Below are 23,115 nucleotides of genomic sequence, written 5' to 3'. Positions count from 1 at the left end.
CACACACATGGCAATTGAGGCAGAACCTTGAACTGAAAAGCACTAAAAATCATGTCACAATTCATTGAAATATAAGGTTCTGTTGTAAAATTACAAATTGATTTTAAAGAAGCATTAAGGGAATGCTAAACATAGGGGCTGCTGCTTTCTGTTGTGCCAATGTGGCTCCATTGCTTTCGATAACGATGTCCTTCATTGCTTTCGATAAGGACGTCCCAAAAGCAAGGAGTGCACGCCCTTTAATTTCTGGTCTTGTGGGATTTACAGAACACGCAGGTGCCCTGCTGCGTGGTCCACGCTTTGAGCATTGTGCCTATTTATTGCCAACTACAAGCTTTCAAAATGGGATTGGGTAACAAGAGCACTTATTTTACCAATGTGTACACACACATGGCTACATCCTTTGGTTTGGAGAGCTATTGAAAGATGCTAAACTAGCAAAAAGGGCAGTCAACTTTTATACCACTTTACATTGCAACAATACGTGAATGAATACTTCATGACAGCGTCTTATTATTTCATGAAAGGTTTTCAAGGAGCTATCATGATAGCAACAATCAACAGAGGGCGTCATGTGTATAACTTCAAGGATGCCAAATATTTCGACCTTCTGTACATAAGCATTTCTTCGTACCACATTTTGATAATTGAGGCGTCAAATTGTGCACGCATGAAATTTGTGTCCTTGCTGCATTTCCACCAATAAGAAACTCTGAACAAGTAATGGCACCTCCTGCCGGGGTATCTGGTTAGGATTCATACGGAGCAGCTCAACAGAACAGAGATTGAGAGAGCGAAAACACAAAAACAGCGCTAACATTCAACGAAGTTGAAACTGAACTAAAAATTAGCGCTATGTTTGTGTCTTCGCTCTCTCGCTCCCTGTCGTGCTGCGCTTCTCCGTGTAATGTAATGGCAATAATAAGAACTGACACTTATAGGTGCCTTCCGGCACTTTTCCAAGTAATCATCGAATGACTTCACTAGCATAGTTTATTTGTTCGCGAATTGACTACTGCAAATATTTTTAGAACCCATCATGTACAAGTTATAGGGGTTTGTCGCGTGCTTGAAGCATGTTCTCTCCCATTTCGTCTCAGCGAGCGCACAGAAGGACACACGGGGGGAGGGAAGGAGGGGGCAAGAAGCTGCATCTATATGTTAGCAAACGCTTGTGGCTTTCAGCACGTTTTCTCTTTACTTTGATCACACTGCTCACTTTCATTGTGATCACAACCGTGCTGGTGTAATTCTATATCGAGTGCAATTAAAGGATTACATAAGGTGCTGCACGAGTACATCAGGCACGTGGCGGCGTGGCGCGAGCATAAAATTTCGTGCCCCATATGCGGAGCTATAATGTTTGGCTGAGATGTTTGTAGGAGCCTCAACTACCAATTAGCGTTTTCTGACCAAGTTCAAAAAGTGTTGCAGGGGCCTTCTAAGGTCCGAAGTGCGCATGCCCTTTGAGTACATGCCACTGCATGGATTGAATTCATCAGCAGTAATTCTCAGCCATCAAGGATCAGCACTTGAAAACATTCTTTGTTCACGTGATCTCATAAACTGCACCCACGTGCAAAGCAGGAAGACAGCATGCACCTTGGAATCGTTGAGATCTTTTATTTTAAAAATAGCAGGGGCGCTAGTAGGATGGCCCGAGTTTGGCGAAAGTCGGAATCTTTCAGAGCTCTGGCGACATCCCCTTTTGAACGAGCTAACAGTACCATAGAGTTTCCTACAATACTTACTAGAGGGAACTCTGGCGCTAGTGTCTATGGGAGCTGCAATGCATCGCGCTTCAGCCAGCATGGGAATCATGGGTAGTACACGGATTTGTCTAAACTTCGTTCTTTCGGCTCCGTTTGGCTCCGCGTCGCCTGCATCCGCTTTGTCGCAAAACGAAGTTCAGCAAAAATCAGCAGTTTCACTTCACCACTTTAATTTCTTTAGGCTCACCGATTCAAATCTGGTCACGAAGTTCACAACGATCCATTCTTTTATCCGAAAGAAAACCAAAGCATAGCAATAAACAAAGCCACAAGTGCGTTCGAAACCCACAAGCACGAAGACTAGGCAAATCCGTGTACTACCCATCATTCCCATGGTGGCTGAACGATCGCAGCGCCAGAGTTCCCTCTAGGTCATTTTAGGAAACTCTATGAACAGTACGAAAAGGTCAAATCTATCCCTCAGCGCGCGCTGCGTTCCAATGGTTACGATGGAACGCAGCGACAAAGTTGGGTGGTGTCTTGAAACCAGAGGCATCTTCTTACATTTGTTTGTCTTTCCACTGCGTGCAGAAGTGCACCCATACAAGAAAAGTGTGAGAAACGTTTACGCACAATGTTTTCTAGAGGTACGGGTTGCTTAAATACCTTTTCGAGCGTTTAATGTCTGCACTAAGTATCCTTTAGAATAATCAGTCCTGCGGCCTTTGAGATTAGCTCCCGCTCAGCGCCTTACAACACCGCGGCCGGAGCTAATCGCCGAGGCCACGTGTGTAATCATCATGGTCGGCCTGTACATTCTAGCGCGTTGCTCAGCCAGTGCTCGCCCTCTTATTAATCGTCTGCTCGCTCCCCGAGCCCGTGCGTCCGGCTGTTTAGCTAATTGCGCGGGGCGGTATACCTAGCTAATTAAGCCAGGACATGAGATGAACAAGCTAATTCAGCCAAGTCGTGCTAAGACCGAGCTAATGCAGCTACATCTTACTAAGACCATGCTTATGAAGCCGTGTATAGCTAGAACAGAGCTAATTAAAAGCATATTAATTAGCACGACGCTAATTAGGGGCGCGATAATTAACACCTATCAAATTAGGACCTTACTCGATAAAGTCACGGTAATTAGGACAACGATAATTAGGGTTACGCTAATTAGCACCAGGCAAATTAAAACATTGCTAATTAAACCTGGGTAACTAATGCCGTGTTAACTAAGACAGTATCAATTAGGACAGCACTAGACAGACTTAGCTAATTATTAACACTGAAATTTAGACAGAACTGACATGGTATTCACTCCGCAGCAGACCGAGCAGACTGAGTAGACAAGCCACGTAAAGAGCTGGAAGAAGCTAGGTGATCACAAGCTCCTCCGATGGCTCCAGCCTTGCACAAGTAGAAGCTGGCCAATTTATTTTATATGCAAAGAAGCTGCTGCTTAGCGTCCACCGCATCTTGACAAGCACACCGGCACTATTGACAGTCACGAGTTGAATCGGGGCATTTTCAGAATCAACGAGTTTGTACCTGAGTTCGCGCATCAATCAGTTTGATTGACAGACGCCCGAGGCGAAGATCGGGTCCGCCTACCGCGTTTGCTCTTGCCGAGGAGCAGTGCTCACGCCGCAACGCCAGCGAAATGCACGATTCATCTATGAGCTTAATCGTAATAACTACGGAGACACGCACGAAGAACTGATGGTTATATCATCATGTGGTTACTGTTGACGATTATTGCTGATGGGCGGCAACAAGAAGGAGCAGAGAAAAAAGAAGTTAGCACGAGCACCAGAATAACAAGATGGAAGGCTTGGTCTAGGACTCGGGTCTTCATTACGCGACATTCTTCCTGGTGCCGAAATCTCCCGGTCATCGCCCTACCAAGGCTTCTAGCTACGATTGCATCAGTGCAGCGGCTGCGCAAGAACCATGGCGTCGTCAGGGCCAGCGTCACGCGAACGTTCCTGATCGACGAACTGCAGGCCTCCGTTCCCGATGCCGCTGAAGTGGACTGTCACGTTGCCTACCTGATTCAAAAGAACGCAGAGCTCGCCAACCTCAACAAGGAAATATTCGACGCTACTGACGATCACGCTTACGAGGAAGAACTCGAGTCCGCGGAAGAATACGACTGTGAGGTATCTTATGCTGTGTCCCGAGCGCGGTTCTTTCTTCGAGAGCATGTCAACCACGCGACGTCAACGAGTACGTTAAGGTCGGAGGCTACTTTACCGAATGCCGACGCCGGTGGTGCCAGCACTAGGCATGCAGAACTATCGGTAAATTGACTATCGGTAGCATCGATAGCTTTCTGGAAACTATCGATAGTGCAGACGAACTATCGATAGTACTACTATCGACAAACTATCGACAGTGCAATCGGTAGTACCATGGCTAATGTTACTAGCGATATTACAGACACGCGTGTTTATTTCTTTGTTTTGATGTATTTGGGTTTCACCCACAAAGACTGTGAGCAAAGTTTGACGCAGACCGTGCCGTAATGTTTGAGAAGCTTCACTATTGTTTGAGATCATTCTGTTAAGATTACGTGCCTGACGCGAATAGTCAGTTTGTTCGAGAGCTTACGCGAGCACCAGCGATAACGCTGGAAGGTTCGATGACTGATGTATAAAAGATGACGCGTTCCACCGATGATCAGATTACTCGACGGCTGACGACTGTTCTCGCCGCTATCATTGCGCAGCGTGTATACTTGTACTTTGGGTTTTGATTTTCAGGGCACAAGTTCGCCGAAATAAAGAGCTCCGTATTTCCCACTCTTGCTACAGCATTCTTCACCTTCACAACCACGTGACAATACTATCGATAGTGGTGTGAATAATGATGCTGTTGCGGGCCGGCCATATTGCCAAAATATTTGCGATAGCCCACTATCAGCTTCCCTTCAATATGAGCAATTCTTGGAGAAATAATAGGTTATTTCCGCAGTGGAAATGGCGCAATATGTCCGTCAATAAATTGACATCCAAGAGCAACCAGTTACACCTTACAATTAACAAACTTAGTTATTGATATTTTTTTTTACCTTGAAATCATAAAATGCAATATAAATTTGAAGCCGCGCATTTCCGCCACATGTAACGGCTTCCTTTCTGCTACAGCTGAACGAACAGTGTGACTTTATGATCATGTGTCAGCAAAGCACTCTGGTGAAGAACACAAGCATGTCAACTTTCTTGCCCTTCAGCCTGCTTCTCCGGCTCCACTATGTACCACGCGCGCTGGGAACCAAGATTATTCTTGCAATGAATTCCTGCTGTTGATTTTATACTATCGATAGTACCATCGAATTTTTTACTATCGATAGTTGAATAGTGACTCAGCTATCGGTAGTATAGATAGTGCCATCGATAGTTCTGTATCACTAGCCAACACCTTAGCAAACAACGAGGTCAGTGACTCTTCACCTCGAGTAGCAGAGATAACTCCCCGTCAAGGAACCATGCCGCGTCATCGCGCAGTGGTTCTGCCGAAACTATAGATACTGCAGAAAATTTTTCGGACGTCTAATGTAAGTAGCAGTAGCCTGTCCATTTATTTATCTGTAATATTCGAGAGAAGCGAAATGAGCTGCAGGAGAGTGCTGCGTGTGCACCCTTGTTGCCTTTGAGAGGGGAAATTTTCCTCCTGCAAGTGGAACAAAAGATCTTGCCCGAAAGAAAACAAACGCCCACGAGCACACCTGTGGTAGGCGCGATGTTGAGTTGGCAAAAAGATAGCGCGACAATCACGCTGACGTCGCTGCGCTATTGAAATGTTGACTTAGTGGCGGTACTGACGCGTTCGCACGCGGTGTTTCTTTGAAAACCGCCGCAAATGCCGCACAGGCGTTTGCGACGCCATGCTCGTTCTTGTAGCCGTTTTTATCAACGTTGCTATCGAACTGTTTTCCTGTCATGACCGCCGTAGTGCGAGCTCGGAGCAAACTCGTGTGCCCGAAAAGCTCGGGCCATCCTGCATAGCACCGCAGCATTGTTCAAGAAATCTGTTATACCTGTGCGCAATGTCTGTGTGTAAACACTGCGCTCTTCTTTTCGCAGCAGTCTTCCATATTCATTTGAGGACGTAACACCAGGAGGCATTGCCAACAAAAGGTTGAGAATGTGCATAAGCACCAGGCTCAGAAGCTGGCTGATGTTCGGTGAAAGATGACTTAAATAAATAACTGTTCCACTTCAAGAAAATTTTACGAAAAATTCTTTCTTTAAAAGATTCAATGAAACCAAATCCTGATATATACAGGCTTTCATTTCCAGGAAAGTGAATATACTATGTGGGTGAATAGAAGTGCAAACAGCCGATGTCATGTGCGTCAATCCTTCACTCATTGTTTCGTCACTACTCACTGCTGTATGGACATTACATCAGCATTGCTGCTGTGTCTTGTGGTGCATAGTCGGGCTCTTACCTGCAGCATTGCATGCTCAGTCAAGAGGGTACTGAATGAAAACCTAGTAAAGATTATATTGCATATTTTTGAATAATTTTTAAGGGTCACATTTCGGATATCTCATTAACATGCGTGCACAGCTAATTACGTTTCATTGCCTAATGATCACACACCTCAAGTATCACAAATCTTTTTTTCTTCCAATACGATTATCGCCCCCTTGAACCTATCGCTGCAGCGATGGAGCTATGGCCGTTTTATTGCCTTACGTTCATTGTTTCGCGAGGCAGTGCGGTGGCAGCTTTGCTTTCTGCCATTTTTCGTGTCTATGATATGCAATTTGTACGTCGTTAGTTAAAGACACTCGAGCAAGGCATGGACCCACGTTGTTTCTCGATCTGTTGCATGAGATGCACCCTACCCCGAAATAGTTGGCAGGAACCTGCGGCTGCGTAGAAAGGTGAAGCAACGAGCAAAGCTTAATCGTCGGCACTGTTACTCATGCAACCCATGCGTCGCCACACAAAGTGCACAAACTGACGACACTGGGTTGTCACTGGTGCTAAATTAGCACTGCATTGCACTTAAACTGCTAAATTAGTGGGCCTGGTCTAGCCTCCTGCATTCAGACCGTCACATAGAGACTGTCACAGCCCACAGTCAGAGGCAGGCAAAATTGCGTATTCCCTAAGGCCGACAGCCTGCTGGAGCTCTTGACTCCGATATATCTTTGTTAAAAACCATGTCCCTTGCTATCCTACAGCCACCTATGCACTGTGTGTACCGCTGAGTCTCCACGCATTCCACGTTCAAATGTACCACTAAGCTGCGTTCAGACGGCAGATCGGGTGTTTCAGTGTTTGACGGCTTTGACATGGATTTGACGAGTTTCTCTGTACTGCTCCTGTGAGTATTTCTTACTAGGAGCTGCCATCCTTAAAGCAGGAGTTTGAGCACGCGCGTTGCGGCACATGTAACAGCGGACTTTTTTTATTTACGGGTCCCTGCACCATTTGTGGCCAGCAAGCACTGTTTTTTATCACCTAGTGTTCTGTTATCAGTGGAGGCTAAACTCATTAACGAGTTTCATGGTGTGCAGTGCGGAGCATCAAAGTCTGGCGCATGAATAGACGTGTGGGCGCGTGCACATTTCACAGTGACGCCCTGCAGAGGAGCAACGGTCACGTGACGAGGGATAGTACCGCCGTTCGTCCTTCTGAGGCTTCCTTTCAAACTCAAGACTGAACAGTGGATCCCCGCCCCCCGCTTTTCGGACATGAGGGCCATCTTATTCCACTTGGTCTCTCTGCGGAATACGTGTTCGTTCCCGAGGACTAAAAGGTGCAGTTGCTCTCATTTTGGTTATTCATGGCCGTGAGTGTGACTTCATCTGTAGTCTCAAAGCTTTTGTTTTAATTTATCATAAATATTTTTTTCTGTATTCTTGTTGTGTTGCACAAATAAAACAGAGGCTATTGGTCTCTCACTATGGGTCTAACTTTTCCTTTGACTGAAATACTCGGCCATCTACATCAGTAGAACAGACTGTTGGGCTAGTTGGTCTCGCATTTTAAACAAAGCGCGATTAGCGCGAATAACGCCGTAACACAGAGACTAGCCCGACAAGGACAGGCGCTACTGGCAACTGTCAGACAGCAGACTGTTAGTTTACCGCCTGTCCTTGTCTGGCTCCTCTTTGTGTTCGTGTTTAGGTGCACCAATTTCACTTTCTTGAAAAGATATTGGGCAATCCTCGTGCTATGTCTGTAGCCCTTATTTGTGTATGACATACTTTGACACTAGTAGTGCAGATTCGCATACAACGCAAGTGCTATTTCTAAGCGTCATATTGGTGATGCACCGCGGGAGGCTTAAAACGTCTAAGGGTTTCAGGTTTGCCTTGAAACAATATTAAAGGTCGAAAGATCATCCACGACGACGCAGCTAAGTTTGTTCACGCTATTTGGCGTGGAATTGGTAGAATAAGTGTATTCTTACTTTTCTGGATGCTTGGGGGTCGCTAGGTCACGGTATCCGAGCATGTACTCGTAATCGGTGGCCGAGTACGTTTCCAAGTGGTTAATGAGTGCCTTTGTTCTGACATTGATATCATCACTCAGCAGTACAATATTCGGTCCTGCAGTTTAGTAAAAAAAACGACAAGAATCACCGAAATTTTCCCACCCAGTTAGTAATTTGTCTAAAACAGCTCACAGACACTTTGAATTTGTGGTAAATAAAAACACGCACGTATGCACACCTAGCACGTACCCACTCGTTTTGTGCTCTGTTCAGGAAGACGTTAAAACCAACTACGATGACGTTTTCTACCGCCAAACGATAAAGAATCTTACGGAGTTGTCACTAAATTCTCAACGCGTAAAAAACAAGGGTCTCTCCGACACCTTTCTAATGTCTGAACTAAGGAGGGCGAATAACTAACCCATAATGATCTTAATATTGACTCACTTGTGCCAAGATTATCCTCTCAAATATATATTTCAGATTCCTGAATAAAAAAATCAGCTGTCACACAAGCAGTATTCCATGGTTCTCATTTTATTGCCCCGAATGGCTTGTATAGTGGGTTAAGGGAATGCGTCCACCCCGCCTACGGCGCCGGCCGTGACAGGGTGCCGCGCTTGCTTTCATTAAATAAGGAATACTCAACACGTAAGGTAGCGGCGATGACTGAGCGGCTGCAGTGCCTGTATTAAGATGTGATTGCACTGCGAGATATGCGTCAGCGCGCTTTGAGTGAAACGTAAGCCCTTGTCACCCCCCCCCCCCCCTTGCTACACAGTCACAGTGATCAGTGCGTGCACAGATCGAGTTGCGAGCAATTTCCTAATTAACAGGTCGGAGAGCGGTCCGTTCGTGAACCATGAGGGTTGAATTATAGCTGAGGGTTTTAAACACTATTATTCTTTTGACAGAGAATGCACACGACCATCTAACCTTTGGATAATACACTTCACGTCAAAGATATCCCGAAGATGGATTCAGCGGTAAGGTCGAAATAATACAATCTGAATGCCACTGTCAACTTACTGAGGGTACTTTTGCTTCCAGTCGTCTTCAAAGAACAACCATCGGCCTGTGTTTAAGCTGCATAATTTGTGGGGCGTCATGCAGGCCGAAGTGAACACCTTCGGCTCCGAATTCTTCGGTTCGTCGTGTCATGCTGTTATAAAAATGATAAACGTGTGCCCTCTTGAGTGCTTCTCCATATATCGACAATGCTTCGCTCGCCCGAAATTCCTGGATACCAGCGCGACAAAGGTATCTTCAGTTGGCCGAACGTATCTGCATTCCATGGGCGTATGCTGACACGTGGGGCAATTTTAGTCATTTCTGCCGCGAGCTGCACACGTCCAGTGGCAGCAGCGTGTTCTGAGCTGTTCTAAGACCGCCTGTGTTTGCATTGTAGGGATCTGGGCCAGCCGCCGCGCAGAACCCCTCAGAGACGAGGACGAGACACTGAGCACGGCCGCTCGATCTCCCTGTGCACTGAGCAACACGTCTTTATCATTCCAAGACTCTGCCGCGACTCACTGTCACCGGCCACTAAGCGCGAGCGGCGAGCGTGCCCGCGTCCATCATTCTCTTCTACCGTCGGCGCGCTGGCGGCTGCCGCTCCCATAGAATATCAAAGTTACACACGCAGACGCCACAGTTACAAGGATATTATAACGCGCCTACATTAGGTGCATTTAAAGCGCGCCTACTGTCGCGAGCTGCACGCAGGGGCAACAGCGCCTCCTGAGCAGCTGAACGATAATCTATTTCCGCAATGAGCACCTATTTGCAATTCGCGCTTTCGGATCCGTTCGGGATCGCGACTTGAGGGGTCTAAGTGTAAAGAAGTGCGAGGTATAGCACTCCTTTACACTGGTGAAAATCGTGGATGCTTCTTCCGAAGAAATGATCTATGATGCCTTCTGTCCTGGACGTGGCAACGAGGTCTTGCGATGCCCTGTTCCCATCCAAGCCGTCTTTTATGCAGTGCAAGCAGCAAGCGTTGTTGGGTTTTGATAAACCAATGTTGAAGTCAACGGTAATGATGAGGGGCATGGTCCTCTCGGCAGAGTTATTGTAGGAAGCATTGACCCCGGTTTTTGCGTAGTGCACGTGGTCAACGTTGCGGACCACGTGTGCAAGTGGATGGTAGTCGAGCGTCTTCCAGGGGTGTTCTGTCTTCAGCTCCCTCAATTTCTTTGCCGCGGTGGTGTAGTGGTTACGGTGCTTGGCTGCTGAGCTGAAGGTCGCGGGTTCGATCCCGGCCGCGACGGTTGTATTTCGAAATGACAAAGGCCCGTGTACTGTGCGACTTCAGTGCACGTTAAAGAACACCAGATGGTCATAATTTCCGCAGCCCTCCATTGCGGCGTCTCTGATAATCAATCTGTTTGGGACGTAAAACCACAAAATATTATTATTATCACTTTCCTCGCATGTCAATGTGTATGTTAGCCGTTACTGTGTTGATTGACTCTGTGTCACCTGTGGCACATACCCGCATAACATAACTCTGGTATGCGGATATGTGCCACACGTTACTGAGAGAAAGGTTTCATGACTGTTTGCGACAGGTATTTTGCGTTATTCATGTCAGACAGTGAATGGTGTTCGTCATACACTGATCCTCTGCTGTGCCAACTTTGGTATATTCCAACCTATGTACGCGACAGGAGAGCGGCCAGACGTAAGCGCTAGATAGATAGATAGATAGATAGATAGATAGATACATAGATAGATAGATAGATAGATAGATAGATAGATAGATAGATAGATAGATAGATAGATAGATAGATAGATAGATAGATAGATAGATAGATAGATAGATAGATAGATAGATAGATAGATAGATAGATAGATAGATAGATAGATAGATGATAGATAGAGATAGATAGATAGATAGATAGGATAGATACGCAGATAGAAACGGCCAAAGTGTCTGAGGTTCGCTATGAAATGCTTCGCATTTAAAACAGCCTATGCAGCCGTAATGGCGGTGCAACGTCAATTGTGTTTGTGGTGCTAGCTATCTGATTTTACAGGAAAGCAGTAAACACTCTATATGTACTCCTACGATACAGGCGTTCTATCAGATTAACGTATGTGGTCCCAGTATTGGCTCTGCTTTTATAGCAGTCTGATAAACATTACGTTTGTATTCCTATGATTTAGCAAGCTATATTAGAAGAACTTAGCGTTGGGCGGGTTGGTATTGCATTCCGTATTGCATTTTGCGCAAAAAAACACGAGCACGAAGGAAAGAACCACGAGACGAGCGCAGACTAACAACTGAAGGTTTATTGTCAGAAACCACACATATTGACTATCTAACCGGCAACCTGTAATCATAACACGTGTCTTTCCTTTTTTTCTTATAGATGTGTGGTTTCTGACAATAAACATTCAGTTGTTAGTCTGCCCTCCTCTCGTGGTGCTTCCCTTCGTGTTCGTGTTTCTTTTTTTTTTTTTGCGCGATATGCAATTCGGGATGGCAAGCTATATTGAAGCGTCGCTCGACCCCGGTGGAATACATTAACAAAAGTTACGTGTGATATCGCATGATGGCACCATAAAGTGCACTTAGTTTCGATAATACTGACGTATGTACTCTAACGTGAGGGCTGTCGTTACGTAGCGCCATAAGTTACCCTGTAAACGCCAGTGTTGTCGATGTGCCTGGCAAGCCCACCATGTGTACATAGCTACTACACTTACAAAAACACGTCGATCCACCTCCTAACTCTTGGCTCAAAGCCATAAAGTACAACAATAGAAGTACTCGCTGACTGCTTCGCATTAAAACCGATTCCCGCAACGCGTGGGATATGCCGAATTTTTTGTCCTTGATGAGGTCAAGGGAGGCGATGCCGGGTGACTAACGCTACCGAAGCTCCCCTTCCTCAGGCGGTGGCCACACTTTGAGTCTTGACGGCATCTTCCGCCAGCTGGACTGCCTCGGTTGGCGCTGTTTAATGCTGTGCTTCGCTGCGGGACATGCACAGAGAATGTGGGCGAGGTTGGCGCGAGCCGCCCCGCAAGCTTTGCATATATATATATATATATATATATATATATATATATATATATATATATATATATATATATATATATATCAAAGTCCCAAAGAAAATAATTCAGAAAAATGCTTCCGAAGCGCGGAAACGAACCAGCGACCTCTCGTTCCGCAGCGCGTGGCGCTAACCACTACGCCAGAAAGCGCAGATCCTTCAGGTAGCTAACGGCGAGCGTTATATACACACCCTTTAGCGTTGGAAGGACTCAGAGACGGCAGGCGCGTATAAGCGTTTCCTCATTACCAGCGAGATGGCGCGAGGAGCGCGACGGGCGAATTTAAAAGTCGTCGGCGAGCTCGCTCGCTTCTTCTTATACATGCGCACGGACAACCTTGCCCTTCCGCTGTCTTTTCGCGCGGTTTTCTCGTGGTGAGGGGAAGAGGGATGTTTCGAGCTTTCACCATGATGTCCGCGCTCATGTTACGGAGTGTACGAAAGTCACTCGAGCTCAAGGGACGCCGCTAAACGAACAAACAGAAGATGAGCGCGAACTAGCAAGTGTCACAGCTCGACACTTGAAGCACGCTAGTTTCCTTCGCTGTCTTCGTAAGAAGCGCAAAGCTACACACAGGGACAGCAAGAAAGAAAGACCCTACACAAGCGCTTGTGTAGTGTCTTTCTTTCTTGCTGTCCCTGTGTGTAGTTTTGCGCTTCTTACGAAAATGGATCTATACCAACTAGCCCGTTAGACTTGTTTATTAAGTTCCTTCGCTGCTTCGGCCGCCTTTGCAACAGGAGCGCTGTTCAAACTGAGAGTATCCATTGGCGAGCCTCACTTCGTATAGCATTAGTTTCTTGATATCGCATTCATTGCTTCGCCCTTGCGACGAAACTGTGACTTTTTTCGTTCCGGTTTTAGTTTCGTTCCACGGAAAAAGTTCCGTTCCGTTTCTGTTCGAGAACGAAAAAAAAAAAAAGTTCCATAACAGTTCGTAACGGTTTTTAGTTGTATTCAAAATTTCGAAGTTAAAGTAATCATTAAAAAAACATTGGATTTGTGGTATGGTTGCTTGCGCTCCTCTTAAGAAAATGGGACAGCGGTAAAACACTTTAATCCCTCGTTATTCAGAGGACCGGAAGTAACTGTAACACGAATTCCTACCAACTAGCACAAACCACTACCCTTCAAAGTCATAATATTTATTTTCTCAAAAGCCAATTACGAATTTTTTAGCGGGCTCAATGCTTTGTGTCAAGGGAGTGAGCACGATCAAGGAAGCAGCACATTGAGTGTACTCTGATGTGCGAGACCGCTGTTCTGATAAAAAAAAATCGCCTGGCCTGCACAGAACAGGCAGCACAGTCGCAACAAAAGCTGGTAGAGCGGCCTTTCTAGAGCCCCTGTTGACTATCTTGGGGAAACTATACAGGTACATATGCAAGGTACCCACTACGCCACAAATCATCGTAATTTTCCTGAAGTAGAGAAGCACCCAATATGCCCTCCTTGGTCATTCTTCGGAGAATCGTTGTACCCGCTACGCATCTGTAACACATTCTGTGCCCTTTGTTTTGTGACTGATGACGATGAAGCATTATGGCTGCCCCAATTGTAATGGGTTGGAAGCATTCAGTAACCTACGTTGCGCAATTCACATTGTGTGATGCCAGGTCGTTATTTTACTCTTCTGCCACGCTACATTACATATGTTGATGCGATTCCTTGCCCAACACGACAGCTGTATAGAGTATTTCTGCGAAGGTGTTTGAAGCACCAGCGTGGCTCTGTGGTAGAATGCTCGATCAGAGGGCGTGGGTTCAAATCCCATATTCCATCCTTCAATTTGATTCTCATTTCATTTTTTTGCCATTTCACGCGACAGCGGTAACCGACACCGGTGGCGGCTGCGGCGGCGGACAACAATGGCGCCACAATCGCCTGTTGTGATCTCATAACAGCTTTCGCTGTAACAAACTTCAGCGCCGAGAATGCCCTCTCCACGCTGGCCTGCATGACATGCACGAAAAACTCCACTTGCGTTAAAAAAGAGCACAGTGCAAACTGTGAATAACATACGCTGCTGTAACCTGCAAGGAGAGACCCTCAGACATGAGGTTTATAGATTATATTCAGAGTGGCACGACCTTAGGTAACGAGGGAAATGAAGGGATGAGCTGGACAACTATGTTCATTCTGCATATGTCCACCGTGACACCCGAACTTTGCTCCAGTAGTGAAAGTCTTAGAACAACGAGTGTCATCGCCTTCACAACTGGCAAGGCAGATTTAGAGCGCCCCTGCGGCTAGTGCAAGCAGTTCAAGAAATTTAGGCGTGGCAGGATATCTGATGCAACAGAGTATGGCGTGCTTACAGCCGGATTCTTTTGATAATCTGACTTTTCGCACAGTCACATGCGAAGAAATGAACTATAAGCTACGCACTTTAAGAGGGTGTGGGTTTGAGCGAGTTGGTAAGGCTTCATGATGATGAAGCGCCTGGTCCAGCGCCTGGTCCTGTCTGTTTCTTTCTGTGTCCTTGTATTTTACTCGTTGTTTCGAACCCATGATAAACTATGCCACGAAATCTTATATACTGTATATACTAGCAGTGGTTTGATATATGGAAAGAATGCTACGACAAATTGGTTTTTTGTTCCTTTCGCCTTAAGACGGGAAGAACAGCGCTGGACACGGGACGGTGAAAGAACGACAGACAAGGGCGCTATATAAAAGATTCTTTTCACGTGCGGCCGTTGTTACATCGACCAAACCGGCCGTTCCGTGAGCGATCGGCTACGAGAGCTTGCGGATTCGCTTAGCGGATCTGTGCCTAGTTACTTAGCTAAGCACTGCAAAGCATAAGGCTGTCAGCCAATTCTTGAGTGGGGCACCGTTTTGGAAATGCACAGAGAGCAAACAGTACGTGAAATTACTGAAGCCTACCATATTTATGCACACGAAAAAGCTTACGTCAATGTTCCGTCGATTTCCCTGCATAACTGTGAAATCGGTTACTTTTCGAAAACGCGACAGTCGGTTTTGCCGACGCATCTGACATGATGACTTTTTGTCTCTCTGTGCAGATACTGTGTTTTTGTTGTTCTTTTGCGCGAACCTTGTGTGTATATTGCAATCCCCAGCAATAAACCAGCGGTTCTTAGTTAAAAAAAGGCAGCAACCTTGTGTGTCGTTCTTTCACCGTCCCGTGTCCAGCGATATTTGTTCCCGTCTGAATCATGTATCAAGCAGCCCTGTTAGGCGCACTCTTTCCTTTCGCCTGTTTACACGTATATCCATAAGTTCACGTGGTGCCGGATGGCGTTGTAACTTTTATCTAGGCTAGCGTATTTCCAACAAAGGTAATAAATTTGGCTTGTTTCCTCTATTTCTCATGCTGTGGCAAGGTGCTACTATGCTGTAGACAGGTGCTACATGTCCAGAACGGTGCAGAATTTTGTTTGTTGGCAGAGCATGCTTTCAGTTTCAATAGAGAGCGCAATAAAAACAAAGTGAAGAGACCGTTCTGTTCTCTGTCTCCTCTGTTCTTATTGCGATCTTTGTTTAAACTGAGCGCATGCTGCAAATCACTTTTCTTGCTACAATATCTGCTACCAAACGCTCCTCATGATTTCCATTGTATTTGCAGAAAAAAAATAGGTACAGTATACCGCTAACGAATAACCGTTCATTGTATCCAGTATTTCTGATCAGCTGTTACCACAGAGAGGCCCTTTTGTACAAGGGATTACCGTGTTAGCGTAGCATGCGCCAAGAAAACGTAGATATTTGCTACTTAAAATGTCTTTCTGTCGATTACATGTTTGAGCAACACCACCTAGATTATTGGTTCAGACCCTCGTCGGGCCCGATCAGCATTTGGGCTGGGCCGGGCAGGGTAGGTGAAACTTTTTTCGGGTTCGCGCCGGGCTCGAGCGTGGCTTTGAGTCTCCGGGCCGGGCGGGTAAACTTGAACGAGTGCCAGGCCAGAGCAGGGCACGGGCCGCTAATCACGGCCGGTGCAGTGCTCTAGTCCGAACCTTGCCTCCGGTGGTTGGAAGGATGCAGCAGCCAGCCCGACGCCGTGCAGAATAAAAAAACTCACAGGAAAGGAATTTCACCGCATGTGAAAGGAATCTTGTATAGAGCGCCCTTGTCTGTCGTTCTTTCACCGTCCCGTGTCCAGCGCTGTTCTTCCCGTCTTAAGCCGAAAGGAACAAAAAACCAATGTGTCGTAACATTCTTTCCATATATCAAACCACTGCTACTATATACAGTATATAAGATTTCGTGGCATAGTTTATCATGGGTTCGAAACAACGAGTAAAATACAAGGACACAGAAAGAAACAGGACAGGACCAGGCCTGGACCAGGCGCTTCATCATCATGAAGCCTTACCAACTCGCTCAAACCCACACCCTCTTAAAGTGCGTAGCTTATAGTTCATTTCTTCACATGTGACTGTGCGAAAAGTCAGATTATAAAAGGAATCCGGCTGTAGCACACCATGCTCTCGTTGCATCAGATAGCCTGCCAGTCCCCTAAATTTTCTTGAACAGCTTGCCTACTAGCGCCGGGCGCTCTAAATCTGCCTTGCGAATGTGAAGGCGATGACCACCGATTGTTCTAAAGACTTTCACACTACTGGACCAAAGTTCGGGTGTCTCGGTGGACAATATGCAGAAATGAACATAGGCTGTCCAGCTCATCCCTTCATTTCCCTCGTTCCCTAGGATCGTGCCACTCTGACTATAATCTATAAACTGCGGGCTGAGGGTCTCTCCTTGCAGGTTACAGCAGCGTATCTTATTCACGGCTTGTACTGTGCTCTTTTTTTTTGCATAATATAGTGGTGTATGCCTTGTTAATGATGTTGTATCGGTAGATGTTCCTAATGATGCTGCACTGGTGTTGTACCGGCAGTTGTACCGGATGAAGAGATCTCGATCTATTTTCGTGCTTTGTTCCAGTTTGGTAAGTTTTAGTTTAGCGCGTGCAAACCTGTACGTGCGCAACGGCCTGCGCGCTGCGTACGTTAAAGTTGAGGCCGTCTCCTACATTTTTAGTTTAGCGTACGCAACAACCGAAACGTGGATTGCGTATAGGCGTCTGCATCTTCGTCTCGGCGTGTTTTTCTGCGCCATCAAGTGGCTAAGAAATAAACTACAATAGCCGATCATAGTTGACATAAGGCAAGGCACGAGACAAGCCAAGATTTTACGATGGCGCAAATTTTTACGATGGCGCAGCTCCGTTCGATTGCGGACATTCCTGGCGTTGAATGGCATGCCGGTAATCTCCTGCATCTTTTCAGCGATCACTGTCCACTGCACTGGGCCCGCGAACAGATTCAAGCTCCTCACGTAGGCAAGGAGCTCCAAATCGAGGGCGATTCCGAAATGGACAGGGGATTTACTCGCTGCCATGACCGCCGTGCCGCTTGCGCTGATGTCGGACGCGGCCATTTTGCTTGTCTCGAGAGGTCGAGATCTCGCCAGAGAAGCGCCCGTAAGGTACGCAACAGCCGTAGCGGGCGCAACGTAAGAGCCGAGATCTAGCGTGCGCATCTCTTGCGCGCGCAAGCGCGCATCTCTCTTAAGTTCAGCGCATGCGCAGTCTTGCTCTCTCTCGCCCGTTGCGCGCGCTAAACTAAAACTCTCTAATAATAAATGCGCGAATCAGTTTCTCGGCGCTAACTCATTGGATGGCTTTGGTTCGAGGTAAGGAGACATCACTCAGCGTGTAATTCTTAACTGTCTTTTTGAGCAGAGTTGTCACGGTCGAGGTTGGCCGTGTCTCGTAGATAGAAATTTATCATCATCATGAACCCGCATGCGCCATCTTCGTTCTCTTCTTCCTCTTCTGCTTCGCTACCAGAAGACGTGGGCCGATTTGCCTGGCGAGGGATGCAATTACTTGAGGGGCGAGACAACGACTACAGAGAGAGAGAGGAAGAGAGAGGCCAAGAAAGAAATAGAAAGGAAGAAATAGTTTCTTCGAGAAAAAAAAATGTCGAGACGAGATTCGAACTCACGTACCCACGATCCGAATGCGAGCGTCCAAACCACATTTTTTTTATCTTTCATGGTATTTTTCAGCATTGGAAGAGCAGAGCATAGCCTTCTATAGTATAATACAGCAAGATGTTGGGAAAGGGAAGTGAGCCTTAGGGGAAGAGGTGCGAGATTTAGGAGGATGGAAAGGAGGTTGGGAGAACGTGGATAGATAGATAGATAGATAGATAGATAGATAGATAGATAGATAGATAGATAGATAGATAGATAGATAGATAGATAGATAGATAGATAGATAGATAGATAGATAGATAGATAGATAGATAGATAGATAGATAGATAGATAGATAGATAGATAGATAGATAGATAGATAGATAGATAGATAGATAGATAGATAGATAGATAGATAGATAGATAGATAGATAGATAGATAGATAGATAGATAGATAGATAGATAGATAGATAGATAGATAGATAGATGTTTTTTTTTTCGTTGCTGAATTCTTGATGAAGTGTCGGTCTCTTACCTTTTTGCTGCGCTTGATATATCCCGGAGCTTCGGTCGCCTTTCTCGTCGTTCCTGAGCAGCCTGCGCACCTTAGCCTCCTTGTGGTCACTCGCTTCGTCCTCTGCCGGTCGCTTTCTCCGTTCTCGCTTGCCGTCGTGATCGCTGGTCCGCATCGAGGTCATCATAGCTACTGCTTAGGGAGAAAGTAAGAAAGAAAGGTCACAATAATCTGCAGAACCCTACGGTGTGTCCACTGCATAACAAAGGCCTCTCCCAATGGTGTCTTATCTAACCCAACCTTGCGCAAGCGGATTCCATTCCATGCCCTGCCAACTTGTTTATTTCATCCCCCCACCTATGACCCTCTGTAGCCCTCGGATGCTGCGCGTCTGTATCCATTCCGTCTTTCTCGCTCATCATCGGTTTTCTACCAGTCTATGGATTCGCAAAGAAAATGGTAAGCAACGCAATAGGCACTCCTGCAATCATATGCGTTGCCTTTTAAACCATTGACAATCGACACCAAAAGAATTCAAAATCAGCCAACGTTCATCATCATCATCAGCCTGACTACACCCACTGCAGGGCAAAGGCATTTCCCATGCTTCGTGAATCGACCCGGTCCTGTGCTTCAGGGGCGCAGCCAGAATATTTAATCGGGGAGGGGATCAACCATACTTTATGTATGGTCGCGCGTGCGTCTGTATGTGTGCGTGTATATATTTTCTTGTTTTATTACTATCGCAATAAAACAAGAAAACAAAAGGTCGGCTGGGCGTAGACCTTCGCGCGCTTGTCTGTCGAGACGACACGAGCGCTACCACGTGATTCTGTTCCATCAATAGGGACGCTGAGAGCTCATCGCCTGCCCTCGCTGGATAACTCTGGCGGAAAGATAAAATAATGTCTCTGCCCTTAGTTGTATTCTGGTGACTTAGCGGCTGCAGTACCAGATTGAGAAGCGGAGTTCAGTCAATGCTTATTATTTCGCACGGTGGTGTACGATCGCAGTATCTTGTATCTTAAAATACACGATACATTCTTCAATGTATCGGAAATACAGATACTGATTCACGTCTTGCGAGACGTATCGCGATACAGATACAAGATATCCCATGAGTATCTAAGATGCATGTATCTTCGATACTGCCCAGCACTGCAACGAGCGCTGCAATTACGCAAGTATAAATACAGTAATGGAACGAAGTCGCGTGACCTAACCAGCTGATCTGTTACGCTGCGCTGCCTTCGTGATCGGCCCTATATGGTCCTTCGGTCAGATACCGGACGTCGCCACACCGAATCACACATTACGGCAGGAAGTGCAAAGGCGGCATTGCATGTGCCTTCAAAAGGTTCATCGCAGACCGTGACCGCCTTATTTCAGCCATTGCTGCAGTGCGCTTCTCCAGTAAGTAACCCGGTGATCCGCAAACTGTAAGGAGTTTACGGACAAACTTAGATTACCTTATAGCTGCGGCGTCGTCTGATAGCTCAGCAAGCGCTGTCAGGGGAAACCTGCTGTGATCTCAATTCATGGGTTCCGCCATCTTAGGCTTCGGCGCATATCACTCCCAGCCTCCCACTGCATATGGTTCCCAAAAGGGAGCCACATGCCGCCAGATTCCGTTAAATAATCATGGAGGAAGAAGTGACAGCGACGGCACGTGGCTCCTTTTAAAGGAGTACTGAGACGATTTGGAGGCATCGTAAAAGGGAGGGTTTTCGTTTCCTTGGTGTGCACTGTTAACCCTCTACAAACACCGCAGTCAGACAACACGTATAAAATATTTTACTTTGGTTTTAAAATTTTCGTCGCTGAGCATAAGCAAGCCAGCCCCACCGCAATGGACATTATCGCGAAGAGTCAAGACAGTTCCACTAAGTTTGCGAACTCTGCGTCCTGAATGCAGCCTTAATCGCAGAAATCACTGTCGGGGCCACTGGATGCCACTTAACTCATCGTTCTTTATATTATGCGAGTGACGCGTCAAATATAATGGACTCAACGTTCATTATATTTGACGCGTCACTCGCATAATATCGAATCCCTGATGATTGGCTTAAGGCAAAGGTTATACCTGTGCACAAGTCTGGCGATAGGCAGTTAATTGAAAACAGTCGTCCAATATCTCTGACCTGCGTTTGCTGCAAGCTCCTAGAAAACGTTGTAGCCAAGTCAATTTACGCGTACGTTCAAAATGCCAACACATTTTTTTTCCCGACCAACACATATTCCGACAGCGCCCTTCCACACAACACACTTCCTGAAACAATTAATGACGTTGCGTGTCTTGATCTGTCGAAAGCATACGACAGACTGCTACGTGCAGAATTGCTTCTGAAACTGATATTTATGGGAATAAATGTAATAGTAAAATATAAATATCTGGGGTTTAACGTCCCAAAGCCACGCTGTGATTATGAGAGACGCCGTAGTGGAGGGCTCCGGAAATTTCGACCACCTGGGGTTCTTTAGCGTGCACCTAAATCTAAGTACACGGGCCTCAAACATTTTCGCCTCCATCGAAAATGCAGCCGCCGCGGCCGGGATTCGATCCCGCGACCTTCGGGTCAGCAGTCGAATGCCATAACCACTAGACCACCGTGGCGGGGCCATAATACTAAAATGGATAACCGCCTAACTTCGGGACATAGCGCAATACGTAAAAGTGGAACACAATAGATCAAACCCGTTGAACGTGACGTCGGGTTTTCTACAGGGTTCTGCGTTAGGGCCAGTTGTATTCTTAGTCTATATTAATGATATTGCATCTGAAATTGACGAAAGAATCATGGTACGACCAGTGGCGTAGGCAGAAATGTTTTTCGGGAGATGGGCACTCCTTGATCCGACATGGGGTCTGGCCAGATAAGTGTGTCGAGTGTCATTTCGTGCTCTGTATCTCATGGGGAGAAAGAAAATTCGGGGGAGGGGTGGGGGGCACGGGCCGTGTGCCACCCCTGGCCCTACGCTACTGGGTGCGGCTTTTCGCCGATGATTGCCTATTGTACAAAAAAATTAATAGCCCGGAGATCAGCAGTTGCTCAGTGACGCTCTTCGGGCAGTATAAAAATGGTGTGACAAATAGAAAATTAAAATAAATTAGAATGAAACTATTTGATTGCGCGTAACAAATAAAGTAAATCGTATCTTTGAATTTAATTACACAGTGAATTCTTCAGTCCTTTCTGTGGTTGACGTGCTGAAAGACTAAAGCGTAAATACATTCATGAATTTAAGCTGGTTTTACCATGTTACAAAAATATGCGAAACTGCCGAAAAGAAGCTCTGGTTCTTGCGACGGAAGATGCATTTAGCCTCAGTCAGTAAATCTAACAGCTTATTTAACTCACGTTCGGCCCACGCTAGAGAATGCCAGCATAATCTGGGACCCTTATCAATCAGGGTTACAGAGACTGGAAAGAGTTCAATGTCGATCAGCAAGGCTTATTCTAGCACGATACTCTCGTGTACATTCCGTCACTGAAATGCTTAGTTTGCTGAACTTGCCCGCGCTCTGAATGCACGCGCATAGCAAGGTGAAGGTTTTTTTTTTTGTTTGTTTCTTTACCTCCTCCCTAAAAACAAATTTAACATCAATAGTAAACAGTACTTGATAGCACGACAAGGTATAGAAAGAATATTGCGAAGAAGGAAAGATGGTACTTTCGAAGTAACTCAGATGCGCATTAACTGTTATTCGTTTTCTGTCTTCCCAAGGACCATTGTAGAATGGAATGAGCGCCGCTACTAACGCGAAAAAGCACCAATGCAGATCTATTTGAAGAAAACCTAGCACGCCGTTAAAGACGCACGCGTGTACGCATGTGTGGGCGTCTCGGAGATCACTCGGTATCATCTTATTGTTATAGTTTTGTATTGTTTGATGGGTGTATGTACAGAATATTACGCTGAGTGTGTTTGTACGGTAATGCTCGGTTATGTTTCTAACATTGCTTGATAACTATCGATTTACGGTGTTGTGTAATTTGATTGATGTATGGACGAACTATTTCCCTTAAGTACACGTAGTTTTCCTTTTGTTCTCTTATGTTTGCTTATGTAGTATTTATTTTTCCCTTCTCAAGTGTGCTTGTCTTTTTTTTTATGTAATGTGCGACTTGCAGAAGTGCTGCTTTTGGCCCACCCTGTAATGGCCTACAGGCCAACAGTATGAGAAAGATAGAGCCGTATGAGAGATATGAGATGAGCGTTGTTATGGGACGCAAAGATGACCCAAAAACGCCCGTTCGTCCCGATGTTCACTCTAACAAAACGCGTGTTTGGGGCGTCTGTTTTGCCTTACGCTATCGCGCTCTTAGCGACAGCCTTTCCATGTGTTATAGCCGTAACCCCAGCGCTTCCACGTCACGAACGGCGCAAGCGCTGTCAGTGTGACACAGCATTATTGATAGG

At 46.1% G+C, this 23,115-nt stretch overlaps 1 protein-coding gene across 1 annotated transcript in view; it reads right to left on the bottom strand.

Annotated features, from left to right (window-relative positions):
* Window positions 1–23,115, bottom strand: part of LOC119399024 (fatty acid synthase-like) — a 57,892-nt gene that overhangs the window by 19,849 nt on the left and 14,928 nt on the right. The window contains exon 4 of the mRNA XM_049417502.1: window positions 18,715–18,888. Coding sequence (XP_049273459.1) covers window positions 18,715–18,888 — 174 coding nt within the window. The remainder of the gene's footprint in view (window positions 1–18,714; window positions 18,889–23,115) is intronic.

This window comes from Rhipicephalus sanguineus, chromosome 7 (genome assembly GCF_013339695.2).
Source record: "Rhipicephalus sanguineus isolate Rsan-2018 chromosome 7, BIME_Rsan_1.4, whole genome shotgun sequence".
Classification (NCBI taxonomy): Eukaryota; Metazoa; Arthropoda; class Arachnida; order Ixodida; family Ixodidae; genus Rhipicephalus; species Rhipicephalus sanguineus.
This window is presented reverse-complemented; position numbering and strand designations above follow the sequence as displayed.